A 17,053-nucleotide genomic window follows, 5' to 3' on the forward strand; every position below is an offset into this window, starting at 1 on the left:
GTGATGGGAGTACGCATTAAAGCTGGAGAAGCACTGTTAGAGCTTAATGATGTTGGCATTTTATTGCATCTTTAGTTCAAAAGGTATAGCTTCTTAAACAATTGTCTTAAACTGCCTTTAACTTTCACTTTTCAGCCCTGAATTAGGGGTGTGTGTTGTATGGGGGTCTGATAAAGTGACAGTTTCCAAGAATAAACAGATTTGAAAGTGAGGAGGTTCAGGTGGTCATGGAAGACTTAGAAGCAGGCAGCTCCTTGCTCCAGCCACCAGGTGACACCACTGGCCCTGGGCAGGTTGTGTCATTTCCTGAACAGTTGGTGAGACTGGGGGTGAGTGACGGGCACCTGGCAATGGGCAGCTGTTTGTAGTTCCCAAGTCAAGTGTTTGTAACTCAGGCACATCTAACTAGATGTGGGACCTGGTGCTGATTGCAGCCAAATTCAAGATTTTTGACTTTGTTGTGTCAATGGCCACAGACTAAACCTGTGATTAGGACCCGCCAAGAAAGTTGAGTGGTTCAATTTGGGACCACTATACCACCTTACAAACAATGAATTCCATGACTTAGTGCTTGCATATAAGAAAAACGCATTTTCCTGTACATGAGTATGTTATCTGAGTGGTCATGCAGGCTGTGTTTATACAATCCTCTAACACTCCTAGTAGACCTAACTGCGTGTGTGTTTAATTTTTTTAGTAGGTTTGCATTTCCTCACTGCTTTGTCTTGAAGACTGAACGATGCCAAAGAAAGCAAAGCCTGCAGGGACTGGGAAGGAAGAGAGGCCTGTTCCCCGTAAGCAGGCGAAGGTGGAGGCAGCTGGTGGGCCTTCTACTTTGAACTTTGACAGCCCCGGTGGTCTCTTTGAAAGTTTAATCTCACCCATCAAGACAGAGACTTTTTTCAAGGAATTCTGGGAGCAGAAGCCCCTTCTGATTCAGAGAGATGACCCTGCACTGGCCACGTATTACCGGTCTCTGTTCAGGTTGACGGATCTGAAGAGTCTGTGCAGCCGGGGTGTGTACTATGGAAGAGACGTAAATGTCTGCCGGTGCGTCAGTGGGAAGAAGAAGGTTTTAAATAAAGATGGCAAAGCGCACTTTCTTCAGCTGAGAAAAGATTTTGATCAGAAAAGGGCAACAATTCAGTTTCACCAACCTCAAAGATTTAAGGTAATAGATTCCCCCACTGTGGAATATATTTATATAAGTACTTTATATATTTATATTTATATAAATACTAATAATATTTAGCTACAGATCAGCTCAAGGTTGAATGGTGTGATGCTGATTAGCCTCCTGCCAGTTTGAGAAGAGATAGCACCTGTTTAGTCTTTAAATGCATTCCAGCTTGAGAGATTCCATGTTATCTTTTGGCTAAACTGTTAAAGAGTCTCTTCTGAGGTGGACGTGGTTGGGCATCATTGCTTAACCAAGCTGCAAAAATTAAATTATGTTGCAAGCTTACACAGCTTACTAAGGTAACATACCTTCAGGCCCACATTTTATGGCCTGATTTATGTTTTGGTCTATGGTAAACATTTCTGTTTGGTTTGTCATGTCACTATAATTTAAGGCATGATAGCATCAAGGTGATCGTTTTCTTCTTGAAGTTGCCTGCATCTGCGTAAGTAGAGGCTTTGGAGCTGTGACCGGATCACATACCAGATGATGTTCAAGAAAGACTTCACCCTTGCTAATAGCAGCAGGTGTAACATTGAGGGGTGAGGTCCTGGAACTGCCTGGAGAGACAGTTAGAGGTGGAGGTTAGCTTTGATGTGAGAGTCAGGAGGACTGGCTAGTTCTTTATTTACTCCGCATCAGTGATTGACATCTGGGAAATAACTGGCCTTCTCGGTGCTCAGTTTCTGCATTTATAAGATGGAAACTTAAGCTAAGCTAACCTGCCTTCTCAGAGGTTTGAGACTTTTATATAACAGATGGCTTAGAAGAGTTGAGGGCCTGTTTTGAGTTCTAGATAAAGTTTTGTCCCATTCAGAAACCTCCTTCTGTGACCTGTGGCTGAAGCAAAATAGCAATATGGTGGGAGGAGAGGGGTTTATGAGGTTCCATACTGACGGGAATGGATGCTGGCTGTGTGGATGGCTCCTGGGGCTTTGTCATCAATTACAGCAAGTGTTTCCGTGGATTGAACTCAAGAGTTTGGATGTTAGATCCCATTAGGCCTCATCTGGTGAATGTTCTTCCCCTTCTTGTCTAAAGGATCCTGAACCTATTGGTACCCTGGATGAGGTATAAGTTTTCTTAGATTGTGTAGGACAAGTCCTGATTCCAGATATTCCATCTCAGGCAATCATAAGAAGTTGAAATGTCCCTGAAATGCCAACCTTGTAGCCCTAGCACCAAAAAAGGAAGTTAAATATCATTTGTCAGACCAAGTCATGATATGAATTCAGAAAACATGGACACCATGGGTAAAATGCTCCTCAGCTAGTTTTGACTCTTTACCTGACTAGAAGTAGCACTTTTAAAAGAATAGTTTTTAGAGACCTAAGAACTATGAACATAAATCATTTCAGTGAGTTAATTACATGTAATTTGATCACAGGCCAGCAGAAAGTTAGTATTTGACCTATGGGTGGTGTTCTCTGTGGGTGTCATTTCTGCACTTAGAACCATCTTCCCTAGGGCCTTTCTCTGCTCCACTACTTAATCCCTGCACATACCTCATCTGGGATTTCAGGTAGCCTAAGACATATTTCTTTTGACCTGTTGACTTAGCTCCTCATCTAGGTTTATTAAAGCCGGAAGGATGAGCTTTCGAGGCCAAACCCAGGCCTCAGGCTAGACGAGGATACACCCTGTTTCTCTCTTCCCCACCACCAGTACTTGAGAGACCCATAAGCTACAGGAGCTCACCCTGTTATACTAGAAACTGAGTTCTAAAACTGTATTGTGAGGAGGTTTAGTGTTGTGTGTGTTTGTTTGCGAATGGGCTTAGTAACATCAGGATAGAAAAAGTCTAGGAGGCAGTTCATCACTGGCCATGTTGAGAGACTTTTAGAGGGGACAGGTAGCCCTTGGTTTATTGGGTCTCTGCATGTGCACAGCTTATTATTCTAGTTAGTCTGGAAATGAGTAAGGAGGTAACCAGAGAGAGTCATAGAAATTGTTCCCCCATCTGCTTTGGCTAATCCCTACATCAAACGTTCAGTTTTGGGGAAATGGAACATGTATTTGCATTTTATATGGCATGCTAGAATTTACCAAATACTTTCATATATGTTAACTTTGAACTAATCTCCTATAGACATTTGAAATAGGTAGGGCAGCCATTGTGGTACCCATTTTATACATGAAAAGACTGGAGTTTATGGACTTTGTGACTTTCCCATAGTTATTAAGCCGGTAAAGTCTTCTGACTCCAAATTTAAGGTGTTTTCCTACTATACTTTTAAAGATGGCAATTGAAATGTGGTTTCAAATTTGTGTGTGTGCGTGTGTGTGGCCTACTTGCATTTTTGTTTTTGCCGTTTTTTAGGCATATCCAGGCAGACCCTGGATTGCGAACAAGTTCCATTCCTAAGTCTGTCTTTAAGTCAAACTTGTACTTAAGTCAGAACAGTTAGGTATGGTTTATATCTAATGTCAGTTAGATGTTTGTCTTAGTATATAGTGTACCTTTCCGTGCATAAAAAAATTAAACACTTCAAGATACACTAAAACATCTTTAACATAATAATGCAATAATAATAATAATAATAATATAATGTTTTGATGGTCACAAAGTCGTGCCTGTTTGTTATTATGAACCATTATACATACCTCGAATTTTTAATATAATCAGCTTTCCAGGGGTTGGTTTGTAGCTTTGAGTTGTACGCAAGTCAGACGTTAGTACCCTGGGGACTGCATGTACGTGGTTTTCTGGTCTTAGCCATGGCTTTCAGCTTTGATTCTGTGAAGTAGGTCCGGTGAGAGAGGAAGTTTTACCGAGCCGGGATAGTAGGATAGTAGCTACTATCTTTCCTTTTTTGTTCTAGGATCCTCCTCTTTGATGTCTTTGGACATAGTTGGGAGTCATGAGGTAAAGGAGAAGATAGCTTTCAGGACCTTTGTTTGGGCCTAAGTCAGTGTTGGTGAAGCAATAACACTTGTATATTGTTTTGCAATTTAAGCGGGATTTGAGATAAGTAGCTTCATGTTGGTCCCCTCAGGAATGGGGTGGGAGTGGTAATATCTTTACAAATTAAGAAGCTGAAGTCATCTAGGGTCTAACTACAACTTGGACCAACGTGGTTTGACTCCAAATCTCTTTCTGTTATGCCACAGAGATTCAGAAGCTAAAGGTCCAGGAGAAATGGAAAAACTGTACAATGGATAGGGTTATTGGGACCTTTAAGAAGAAAAGAGACATATTCTTTTCATCAGTTACAGACCCACATGCTTAAATTGGGAATCATAAAGTCACCCATGTGATCCTGAAAGACCTCTCAGGCCATCAGAGAGAGAGAGAAACATTGGTTTTCTAGTGGTTCCAGTTGCTGTATAAATATATTTATAACATTCAGAGTCAAGCCCTGCTACTTCCTCCTTGGTATAAATTAGACTCCTTGGGAACTCTGTTAAATCTTTGGAGCTATTCAGATGCTATTAAATTATTTTCCCTGTGTTAAGTAGAACCCAGAGATCTATAAATAGGGTAGCCCGGTGGTATATATTAAGATGTCTCCCAAGGCTTTTTTCATAGTGACCCAATTCTTTCCCACTTGGTATTTTTAATACTATAGATCCTTTTGCAGTCGGGTACTAGGATTGACACCTAACCTGAGGCCACTGGTTTTTTCAGCAAGTATTTTAAATATATTTCATCGTCTCCTGTGTGCCAGGCATTGTTTGAAATGTTGGGCTCTTCAGTATACTTTGTAGGTGACTTGTCTTTTCTTTAAGACAGTTCTTTGGAGAGGACTATCGAGTAGTGGTTGAGGGAATGGGCTCTGGAGCCAGGCTGCCTGAATTTGAATCCTGGCTTCATCATTTACTAGCTGTGTGATTTTAAACTGGAGGTAATGACAGTGCCCATCTATGAGACAGGGCTGTTGTCAGGATTATATAATTGATATGTGTAAAGCACTGCCTGGCACATAGGGAGTGCTAATATCTGCACGGCCTGATTGTTACCTCTCTTCTTCTTATCTGCCTTGGGAAATAAGATTTCTTTTTCTCTTGGAAGAATATATGGCTCGTCTCTAGGCCACTCAATCTGACTTCTGCACTGAAGAATTGATTAATGGATGGAAGCAGGAACATTCCTTGACCTGTTCCTCTTTTTCTTTCTATACCCTCTTTCTGAGTCATCATTTCTGCTCCCATTGCTTTAAATATTAATTGTGTGCAGGCAGTTCCCAAATTTTAATCTCTAGCCTTTACTTCTTGCCAGACCTTCAGACTCAGCCAACTGGTTACTCAAAATAGTCTCTACTTGGGGATCTCAGTAGCTCAAACTTAACATTTCTAATGTAGAACACTCTTTTTCCTCCTGAAAACTTGGTCTTTAGCAAGTCTTTCCCATTTTAGTCAATGGAACCACGAGCTAACTAATTGTCCAAGCCAAAAACCTGAAAGTATTCTTATTTTTACTTCTTTCATTCCCTTACCCCTTTCTATGTAGTCCATCAGCAAGTACTGTCGATGTCACTCCCAGAGTACGTCTTGACTTCTGCTTCTCTCTGTCTCACTCCCACCACCCTTGTCATTTCTCACCTGGCCGCCACCTCAGAAATTTCCAGACTGCTCCCTCTTGCTTCTACTCTTGCTTTTCTGTACTCCATTTTCCATGCAATAGCCTAAACTAGCTTTTAAAAATGTAAGTTGGGTCATGTCAGTCTCCTGCTTAAAATCCTTCAGTGACCCCTTCTTGTCTGCTTTGCCACACTGTTGTTTATCTGCTCACATCTTTCCTGTGGTGCTTCTTTCTGTATTAGAATGTCAGCTTCTTGAGGGTGGAGGTGTTGGCTTGTTCACTGCTTTATTCTCAGTATCCAGAACATAATAACTGTATAATAAAGATTTGATCGATGAACAAGAACTTACTTTTATTTCTAATATATTTTCCCCTTCTCCCCCCCCCTGTTTTTTTTTTTGAGGATGAACTGTGGAGGATCCAGGAGAAGCTGGAATGTTACTTTGGCTCCTTGGTTGGCTCAAATGTGTACATAACCCCTGCAGGGTCTCAAGGCCTACCCCCCCACTATGACGATGTTGAGGTAAGAGAAGAAGAACATTGCTCAGCTCAGGAGGAACGAGTTGCCAAGAGCTGGATCAGGATACTTGTCAGGGCTCAGTTCCCATGACTCTGTGAGGCTTGTAGGCCAGGACACTATCTACTTCTTCTGTACGGTCTCTTGAGATCTTGACCTCACCTAAATGTTGGGCCAAAATAAATCCCACCAAAATAAATCCTTCTTCTTTTCAAAGGGAGAGTTGTTTCTAACCTTACTAATATAAAGAGACACACGTGCGCGTGAATCAAGTATTTATTGCATTTATCGACAGGAAAGTCTGAGTGGCTTTTTCTTAAATTCACAATGTATGGTCTTTAATAAGGTGAGGTTATAAGTAAACCTTACATCTGCTTTCATTTTGTCTTTTTTCTCGTAGCTACCAAAATATATATTTTTTCCTTCCTATTTGTGAAAACGTCGGGGCAGCTTGAATGAGGGTCATGGTTTCACTTCACCTAATAAGTGTGGATTTCACTCTCATGTGGCTTCCAAAAAAAGTTAGTTGAGGTGTTTCATCATTTTATTTTTGAACTAATACAAGGTGGGAACACAGAGTTATTAGTCAAAGGCCCTTCTTTTTTTCCTTTGGGAGCAATTTGGTATCAGTATGTTTTCCAAAAGCTTTTTTAAAAAATTTCTTTAAAAAATAGAGCATTAAGATATCTGGCTGAATAAAGAATAAAAAACTTATAGTTTTCTTATCTGCAAAGGCCCTTTCAATATTCAGGATTTTAGACATTTGGTACCATCCAAAGCTTGGCTTTTCCATCACAGATTATGGGTTTTTAGCTGTCTGATGGACGATGTAAAGGAGTGAGATGGTGGGATATGAAGAACTCAAAGAGGCTCCAAGAAAGTGGCAAGAACGAATATCTGTTCAGCACTGGGGTTCATGATTGCCTACCAATAGTTGTAACTTTTATATAAGTGTGGAGGGAAATGCAGTTCTGATCTCTTATTTATTTAAAAAAAATTTTTTTTTAAATTTTACTGTGTTTTAGGTGAAAGTTTATAGCGTAAATTAGTTTCTCATTCAAAAATTTATACATAAACTGTTTTGTGACGTTGGTTGCAATCCCTGCAATACATCAGCACTCTCCCCCTTTCCCTATCAACCCTGGATTGTCCGTTTTTGTTCGTCCAGTTTTCCTGACCCTTCCTGCCTTCTCGTCTTTGCTTTTGGGTAGGTGTTGCCCATTTGGTCTCATATACTTGACTGAACTAAGAAGCACGTTTCTCACATGTGTTATTGTTTGTTTTATAGGCCTGTCTAACTTTGGCTGAACGGGAGACTTCGGGAGTGGCTTCAATTCTGAGTTAGCAATGTGTCTGGGGGCCATAGTCTTGGGGATTCCTTGATATTTTATTTTTATTTTTAATCTGAAACTTGTGATTTGTCTAAGCCCTTTGAGAGCTATAATTCTAGAAGCACTTTGCCACATGAGGTGTCAGGGTGCTCTCTGATGCTCCCAGGTCTTGTTTTCATCCTGCATCTAGGTTTTCATCCTGCAGCTGGAGGGAGAGAAACACTGGCGCCTCTACCACCCCACTGTGCCACTGGCACGAGAGTACAGCCTGGAGACTGAGGACAGGATTGGGAAGCCGACACATGAGTTCATGTTGAAGGTACGTGTCTTAGTTTCTTAGTGCTGCTGTAACAGAAGTACCATAAGTAGGTGGCTTTAACAAACAGAAATTTCTTTTTTCACAGTTTAGGAGGCTGAAAATCTGAATTTAGGGCACTGACTCAAGGGGAAGACTTTCTCTGCCATCTCTGAGGGAAGGTCCTTGTCTCTTTTCAGCTTCTGTTCCTGGGTTTCCGGGCCATCTTCATGTGGCGTGACATCTCTCTTCCCCGTCTGTGTTTCCTATTTCTGTGCCTGATCTGCTCTTTTTATATCTTAAAAGTGATTGGCTTAAAACACACCCTACACTGAAATGGCCTCATTAACATAACAAAGAAAAACCTATTCCCAAATGGATTACATCTATAAATTTAGGGGTTAAGATTTACAACACATATCTTTTGGGGGACAGAATTCAGTCCATAACAGTATGGGACTACTGCTGTGGGTGCCTCTCTTGTTCCTAAGACAAGTTCAGGGTTAAGGTTTAGTGCCTGTGTAACATAACCACCCCAGTGGGAGGATATCTAAGAGTACTGGTGCAGGGGGCTTCTCATTGTACTTACCCAGCTTCTAAAGGTGATTTGGTGGTTTTATAAGTAGAGTGAGCTGAGGAAGTATTAAGTTCATTTTCCAAATGACCAGTCTCCAAGTCTAACCTAAGTTCAACAGGAATGAATTATGAATTCAGAGAATCACCAGCTTCTGTAGGCCTCCACACTCCCTTTCTCTAGCATATACAAGGAAGCTTTGGTCTTGGGCAGTTTATCCATACTCAAAACAGCAGTCAACATTGAGCTTTAGGTTGCTTAGGGGGAGCCCAGCCAGGGATCCCTTAATTTTTTTTGTTGCTAAAACAAAATGTGACCACAATTTTCCTCTTGGTTATACAACAGACTGTCTCTGCATCCCCTTGCCCACCCCCCATGTAGTCACCAGAAGAACAGCTAATTATGAAAGCTCTTGAGGAGTCCTCCTACAGGAAGCCAGGTAGCTTACTCATGTGCTGGTTCATTGGCATCTTGCTGCTGAGAAAACCTATCTTTGAACACTTAGCCTGGATATGATCGTGGCCAATACAATCCCCAGCAAGAAAGATGGATGAGAAGGAACCTTAGAGGGATAGGAATAGCACTATAATCAAATTTTATATTTTTCTTAAAAAGCATTAATTTCCTTTAGTGGCAATAAAATAATAATTAATACAAATAATCCCAAAGATTCTAACAACTTCATATATTTGCAGATAGCTACTGTTTTAGTATTTCTTCCATCTTGAATCCAAGTTGTGATTAGTATCTAATGCCTACTCAATGCTTTGTGTCCTCTTCTTGGTTTTAAAATCTCTGCCTGCCATCAGTAACTGGGGAGATAATCTCCCTTTGTAGGACAGGTCCCTGTATTTTATGGACTTATTTAAACACAAAAATAAAAGTACACATCCTTGTTTTTTATGCTCTTGAACAGGAGCTGGCAAACTATGGCCAATGGGCCACATCCTACGTGCAGCCCGTTTTTGTAAATAAAGTCTATTGAGACACAGCCCCACTCATTCTCTTAAATGTTACTTGTGGCTCTGTTCACCTTGGAACCCTGGCTGCTAACCAAAAGGTCAGTGTTCAAATCTGCCAGCCATTCTTTGGAAACCCTATGGGGCAGTTCTACTCTGTCTTACAAGGTCGCTATGAGTCAGAATCAACTCTCTGACAATGGGTTTGATTGTTTTGGTTTGGTGTTCACCTTATAGTGACAGAGTTGAGTAGTTGGCACATGGACTACATGGCCCCCAAACCAAAGATATTTGCTATCTGGCCCTTTACAGAAAGAGTTTCCCAACTCCTGCTCTTGGTTGAGCATATTTATGTAGGTTCTTGGTTGATTATTTTTAAGCCAAAGACTAAACCAATCCATGATCTCTGAGGCCAAGTCTGAGCTTCTCAGATGTATGATTGGGCTGCTTGCCTTTCCTGAGAAGGTCAGGCTTCATGGTGCTCTTCAAGTGTAGAGGGTATGGATTCTTTGTGCTGTTGCCATTCACTTGGAGGAGATGAAGCAGATGCCCGTTAAACAGATGCCCCTGAGTCTCCTGGAAGAATAAAGATAGCATGATGTAGTGCAGCGTTCTTCAGGTGTGTTTGTGTATATACATGTGAGTTTTTAAATCATCAGAGCCATTCAAATGAAATCTTATGGGAACGCCTCATCGCCAGCCTGCTTCTTTCTGTAAGTTGTGTCTCCGTTCTTCTGCTTGTACAGGATAAAACCCTTGGACATGGATTTATACAAAAGACTCCTATCTGGCATCCTCTTTGCAGACTTTTCTGACACAACAACCATTATCATCCTTTTTAGATCAAGTGAATCTGTTATCCAGACCTCCGGTGACTTACCATTAAACCCAGAATGAAAGCCAGAGTCCATAGAATGGTGCAGGAGACCCTGGAATCCATCCCCTCCGCTGCCTCCTGGCCTCATCTCCCATCTCTCCCTCCTTCACTCACACCCTTCAGCCACGCTAACCCCCTTGATGCTCGTCAGACATGCCAAGCATGCTCCAGTTTCAGAATCCTCGCACTTGTTCTTCCTTCCACCTGGAATCCTTTCTTCCAAGCTAGTCACATAGTCTGCTCTCTCATTTCCTAAATTCTCTACTGTAGTGTCACACCCTCTTATAGATTAAATTGTGCCCCCCAAAAAGATATGTTGACATCCTAACCACTGGTACCTTGAATGTGACCTTACATGGAAATAGGATCCTTGGAGATGCTATTAGTTAACGTGAGGTCATAGTGGAGTAATGTGGGCCCTAATTAAAGGTGGGTGGTGCCCTTATAAAAAGAGAAGGAGAGACACAAAGGGAAGATGGCGATGTGAAGATGGAGGCGGAGATTGGGGTGATGTATCTGTAAGTAAAGAACGCCAAGGATTGCCAGGAACTAACAGAAGCTGGGAAGAGGCAAGGAAACATCTTCCCCTAGAACCTTCACACCTTGATTTCAGACTTCTAGCCTCCAGAACTGTAAGGCGATACATTTCTGAGGTTTGAAGCCAGTTTTCTGTACTTTGTTATGGTAGCCCTAGCAAACACACCCTATCAGAGTAAGGTTTCACTGGCCATCCTGGATAAAATCGTGCCTTTTACCCCAAACACACCCCTCTCCCCCCATTTCCCCCGCCTCTGCTTTGTTTGTATTGCATTCACCACCAGTTGACATTATTTATTTATTGCTTTATTTAATTTCTCTGCCCCCAGTAGAACGTCTTGGTTGTATCTGTTCTCTCTTCCTGTTCTTGGACTGTCTGTCTTCCCCGGCTGGAATATTCCACCTAAGGGCAGGTGTTTGTTTTGTTCGGTGCTCTACCGCCAGTGCCTGGAGTGGTGCAGGGGGTGATGAATGAATGAATGAGTAAATATATGTAAAGGGCTTCACTCAGGGGCTGGCCCAGAGACACTCAGGAAAGGATAGCTGTCATTACCAGTAAAACATGTATTTACCTGAAGTCCTAAGTTTCATGTCAGTTTGGTGTCATGCAGGGCAAATGAGCAACCTAGATAGCTCTTACGAACACAGATATTTATATATTGTCTCGTGCTTTACAGAATATCTTAAAATTAAAAAAAAAAAAAAAAAAAGAGTGTTAGGCTGATTTCTTGAGCTCTTGCTCCAGGGGTCATGCTCTTAGCCCGTGTAGTAGACTGCTTCCCTTCCCGTAGTTGCAGGGGAGATGAGCAGCTCACAAGATTCCCACCTCTCTCCTTAGACACTGCTGTATAGAATGTTTTGGTTCAGGTGAGACTCGGGAGTTGATTGCTCAGGGCAAGAGTGATTTGGGGAGAATATTTCAGGCCACTGACTTGGGGAGAGAGAAGAGATAGGATGGATGAGACTCAAATGGCCGAGAAAGTTGATGGATCCTTAGTTACCTCTATTTTTCAGGTTCAAACGAAGAGTTATATCACTTTTTGTCCGTTCATTGAAACATTTGTTGAGCCTCTATTTGTGCTGGGTGCTTTGCTGGATTAGACTCTGGGGGAAATAAGATGGAAGAGTTCAGAAACTATTAAGAGTGAATAAAATGGAAAAGTTTTACATGTGTACTAATTGATACTCTTTCTCAGTATTTTATTTCACTAGTTACCCTATAATTTTCTGAAAACCCAACTATTTGATTTGTAGAGTTTTAGGTATCCCTTTAATAAACCGGTTTTTTTTTTTTTTTAATGCAGTTATATAGTCTGTTGAAAAAGGGAATTTATCAGAAGTAATGTTAAAATGTTAGTTATAATAGGAAGAGAGATACACTAATATAGCTCACTGTTTTTAGATTTGGGCCACCTTTAATGAAGGAATAAATAAGATTCAGTAAATGACTTCAGTTATATGAATATATAATGGTCATACTGCAAATAAGTTGCATCCTTTTGTGACCTAATTTACAAATGTTAAAAAAATGTGTTGCAATTCTGCTTTTGCTGCTTAATTAAAGCTATTTCAGTGGGGAGGGGGGGACAAACTGTTAAGAGATGGGGGACTATTAGGTAAAATAATAGTTATAATACAACCACATGCCCACCATTGCCCCAGGAACTTTGGATACAGTATCTCTTTTAATCCTCATATAATAATCCTGTGAGTTGTGGGGCTATTAACTCCATTTTACAGATAAAGGAACCAAGGCTTCGGGGGTTATGTGATTTCCTCGGATCACAGCCAGTAAGTGGCAGAGTCTGTAAGACTATAAAGCACCTCTAGACCATTGCATGACTTGGCAGGTGGAGAGGGAGTGGCAGGATCGCTCCTTCCTTGGTCCGGGAATTGAGGAAGGTAGTCCATGTGTATCTGGTCTCAGCTTGTGAATGAAGAAGGTGAGTTGAGGCACCGAGAGCCTCTTGGGGATTGTGTCTTACTGTGACAAGTTCACTGTGATTTTAGGCTAGGTGGACACCACAGGAGCCCAGCACACACTACCCCTTGAATCAGTAGGTGGTGGCTTCTGTAATGGAGAACTGAAACTCAAAGCCTGTATTTATCTCCTTAGAAGAAAGAAGACTGAGGAGGTACTCTCCTTGTTAACTCCTCCCCTCTTTTGTTCTGCCCTTTAGCCAGGTGATCTGCTTTACTTTCCCAGAGGGACCATTCATCAAGCGGACACTCCTCCAGGGCTGGCCCACTCCACTCACGTGACCATCAGCACCTACCAGAACAGGTAAACACTCTGTCTCCCAGCCCAGCATCTTAGGACAGCTCTGAGCTGTGGCCCACAGCAGCCGCGTTCAGTGGGACATGAGGGAGTTGGCCACTACCTGTCTCTGTTTATCCAAACCCCAGGCTTCAGTCTCCCTGGTGACTGCCATATTTCTTTCGTCTCCCATCTGTGAGATAGACCCTCATGGGAATGTCATGAACCTGACTTTATAGAGAACACTGGGAGTTGCCCAAATACAGCATCCTATAGTTTGGAAAGAATTGTAGATGCAGGTATGTCAGTGTGTTAGTGATGCTAGGCTGGGTTCTTAGTCTTTTTTAAGGTTTCCACTTTTTACAGTCCGTGAAATTAAAGTCAGAAAGGCAGTCTGGAACCACGGGAGTGAAAAATGCATGTGCTGAAAACAGTTCCAATTAAAACCATGTTCCTTTCTGACAGAGTGCCTCGTCACATGATGGGGACTGGGAGGCAGTGGCGCATGCGTTATTTCCTAACAGCAGCAACCTTGTTAGTCCAGACTGCATTGAAAAATACAAGCCATTGATTAATTTATTCGGCAGGCAGGTTCTAGACCCTGGGCTAGTTGATGGAAAAGCAAACATTGTATTGAAGGGGCTGTGAAAGAACTTATACTTGGGAAGTGATGGTTGGAGGAGAGATAGACATGAAAATAGTTACCAAATAGTGTGATAAACTCTATCATAGATTTGCAGAGGAGACACTTGGAGCATAGGAAGGCACCTAACTAGGCTAGGGCAGTAGGGAAGACTTCAGAAATGACATCAGACCTGAGTGAGTCTTAAAAGATGAGTAAGCAGAGATGGATAGGAAGGCCAGAGTAGGAGAGGATGTTCCAGGCCCAAGGGACAGCAAGTCCTCTCCTACCTTCAGAGCCTTAGCTTGCAGAACAAGTTGGGAGATATCTCTCTGATTTCTCATCTGGTGTTTCAGTGTTAAATTAACCCCTGTGTTTAACAGGCTTACTAGAAGAACCAGGTTAAAGCCTGGCCTGAAGTTAGTGCTGTCTTTGCCCACAAAGAAGGCCAAAGCTTCTATTAGACTTACATTATTAAAAATGTTCTTGTCAATGTGCCTAGTAGTTCTTTGCATGATGAAGAACAGAAAGTTACTCCAGAGCAGGGGCAATCGAGAGAGCGAGTCAGAGGAACCATAAGAGGACCAAGCCATAGAGAGGCTGGAACCAGAGTTCCCTCAGGATCCAAGGCCACTCTGGACCTTGGCAGCCACTGAGGTGTCCTGTGAACATCCGTGTATGTTCTGCTGCCCCACCATTAGTGTTACTCAGCTACTCTCTCTTTCCCTGTGCCTTGATTTCTCTTATTGCCACCAGTTGGTTTTCTACTACTTGGTTTTCTCTCCCTCTGTTTCTTCCTCAGTTTCTATTTCCTCATGATGCTGGCTCATCATAAGCCACCATCAGTTGCTTCTCTGCCCTCTCTCCATCTCACTGAACCCATTAGCTTGGCTTCTGCTGTTAACTGCCTGACTCACTCCCTATTTCCCTAATCCCAAGTGTGAAGACCTGACAGGCTGCCCCTGGGTCGTGCCCATCCTTAGTTCACTCAGCTGGGGCTGTGGAAGGGCTTCAGAAGTTACATAAGGGCTGCCCTGGGCTGTGGGTGGGCGCCAGATTGCTGTGTCTAGGCCTTTTTGTTGGTAATGCTGGGGTTCAAATGGGGAAAATTGAACTTGAGGACCATTGCTTCTCAAAGATGCTAACTGCACTTTGAGTCTGGTGCTCCTTAAGCTACTGAGACAGGATGAAGATTTGGAGCCTGTTGTGTGGGAAAGCAGCAGGGTGGTTTGGCTGTTTTATTGACGTGAACCCCTGAGGAGGTATTATTCCTAAATTCCGGAAAGGCCCAAGATCTAGTCTGACTCTTAGAAGAGCACAGAGCACGGTTTAACTGCTATTGAATCCTCTGTGAGCTCTTGCCGTGTGGCTTCCACCAATAACCCTGAAGAGGAAGCAGCTTGATTTATGCTGCTGCACGATCTGCAGGCGTCCTCCAGGTTGACGGCGGATAAAAATGTGAGGTCGGATGTAACATTAAGGTGCGAAGCAGTGATGCCGCAAGGTAGCAGATGTCTCAGAGAAAGTCTCTGTCCTGTGGCTTTTGTCCTCCTTTGCCACTTTTCCAGGAGGGAAGCATAAAAGTGTTAATTTTGCTTACTGAGTGAGAAGCAAAAGTCATACTGTGAATTTCCATTTCACACATAGCTGGCAATTTGAAATCCACTGGTGACACAGAGGAAAGTTTTAAACAGCTGAGAAATGTTTAAAGAGAGCAACCCCACTGAGTGTGTTTCTTACACTGGCACTCATTGAGGAACGAGTGAGAGTTCTAAACTCCCGAGAACACACGGAGGCTCATTCCTGCATGTTAATTTTGGCCACTGGCTTCTACCTTCTACCCCAGTAAAGCAGTTGCTAAAGATTAACAAGCTGCAAAGTCATTTGCTTTGAAATTGTTAATGTTGGTAGACATTTTACTGAGAAAAGTGCCCGATCGGAAAATACAATGTTTAACTCTTCACATAATTTCCCAGACCAGGGATATGGCTGTTACCCCAAGTGTATTTCTTTTGGATTTATTATAATTTTTTCTAAAGTCAGTGATCGAGTGTTAAAATTTCATATGATACTCTCCTCACAGATACTTGTGTTACAGTTGTAAACATAAAAAAATACAATCCCTTGTACTTCCTGTTTTGTGACAGTATATGATTAATTCTCTGGAACCTTTAAGAGAAATCATGGATAAAACCTAGCTTTCCACCTTTCACTTTCTCAGTGAGAGGCTGGGAATGGAGAGAAAGGGGAGCAGTGTGGTTCATGAAGGTGTTTTTATGCAGAGCAATGTCAAATTGAACTCAAAATGCTTGAGTGGTGTCTTAGCTAGTGCTACTGTAATACAAATGCCACAACTGGGTGGCTTTAATGAACAGAAATTTATTTTCTCACAGCTGTGGAGGCTACAAGTCCAAATCAGAGTCTCTGCTTTGTCGATTGCTTTGTCGGTAGCCCAGCACCTTCCTTGGTTCTTGGCTGTCCTCACTTGGCACCTGTCTTCTCCTGTTTATGCTTGCTTCTGTGTCTCATCTGCCCTTTTAATCTCTCAGGAGTGATTAGATTTAGGACACACCCTACAACTGATATGGCCTCTTTAACATAACACAGAAAACCCTATTCCCAAATGGGGTTATATCCACAGGTATAGGGGTTAGGATTCCCACACATTTTGGGGGGGACACAATTCAATCCATAACATGCAGGTAAATTGGAACCCCATTTGTAGCTTTTGCTTTACTAGTAATTAGTATTTTACGTGTATTTTGTATGGGTTCACTTTTTTTTTTTCTTGTTGCATGTTCCAGTTCATGGGGAGATTTCCTTTTGGATACCATTTCTGGGCTTGTGTTTGATACTGCAAAGGAAGACATGGAGTTACGGGCTGGCTTACCCCGGCAGCTGCTCCTGGTAAGGAGTAAAGGCAGGTGGGAAAGAAGTGAGGTAGGCACCTCCCAGGCAAGCTGAAACTTTGGCCTGCCTGCCTAGACACTCCAGGATCTTCCTCCCTCCTCACATGAGCCAAGCTTGTCTCCTCCTGTGCTGACCTGCTGGGGTATGTGGTTTGCAGAATGAATGGAGTGTTCTGTGTGATGTGGTAATCCAGAGAACCAAGGGTGTTGTGGAAACCGTGGTCTTTCTGTATTTCACTGTGGCAGTAGCAGGCACTGGGGGACTACTGACTGAAGAAATGGTCGGATAGATAACTAATGTGGCCATGACCTATGTCTGTAGGTTCAGCACACATCAGATTACTGACTAGGAGAGACCTGCTGGAGATCCTGGCCTTGGTGTGTTCTTGGTTTTCCTGTCCTTGTTTTATGATTTAAACAGGAGCACTGTTTTTTGGTGTTGAGAAGATGAGTGAATTACTCTGAAGTGAGCA

The 17,053-nt window shown here is 42.4% G+C and overlaps 1 protein-coding gene across 1 annotated transcript in view; it reads left to right on the plus strand.

Moving 5' to 3' along the window:
- Window positions 1-739: 739 nt before the first annotated feature.
- The window catches only part of RIOX2 (ribosomal oxygenase 2), a 24,347-nt gene continuing 8,033 nt past the window's right edge, over window positions 740-17,053 (plus strand). The window contains exons 1-5 of the mRNA XM_023742984.1: window positions 740-1,171; window positions 6,106-6,225; window positions 7,741-7,869; window positions 12,973-13,076; window positions 16,476-16,578. Of these exons, the coding sequence (XP_023598752.1) occupies window positions 740-1,171; window positions 6,106-6,225; window positions 7,741-7,869; window positions 12,973-13,076; window positions 16,476-16,578 (888 nt within the window). The remainder of the gene's footprint in view (window positions 1,172-6,105; window positions 6,226-7,740; window positions 7,870-12,972; window positions 13,077-16,475; window positions 16,579-17,053) is intronic.

This window comes from Trichechus manatus, unplaced genomic scaffold (assembly GCF_000243295.1).
Source record: "Trichechus manatus latirostris isolate Lorelei unplaced genomic scaffold, TriManLat1.0 scaffold00229, whole genome shotgun sequence".
NCBI classification, from domain to species: domain Eukaryota; kingdom Metazoa; phylum Chordata; class Mammalia; order Sirenia; family Trichechidae; genus Trichechus; species Trichechus manatus.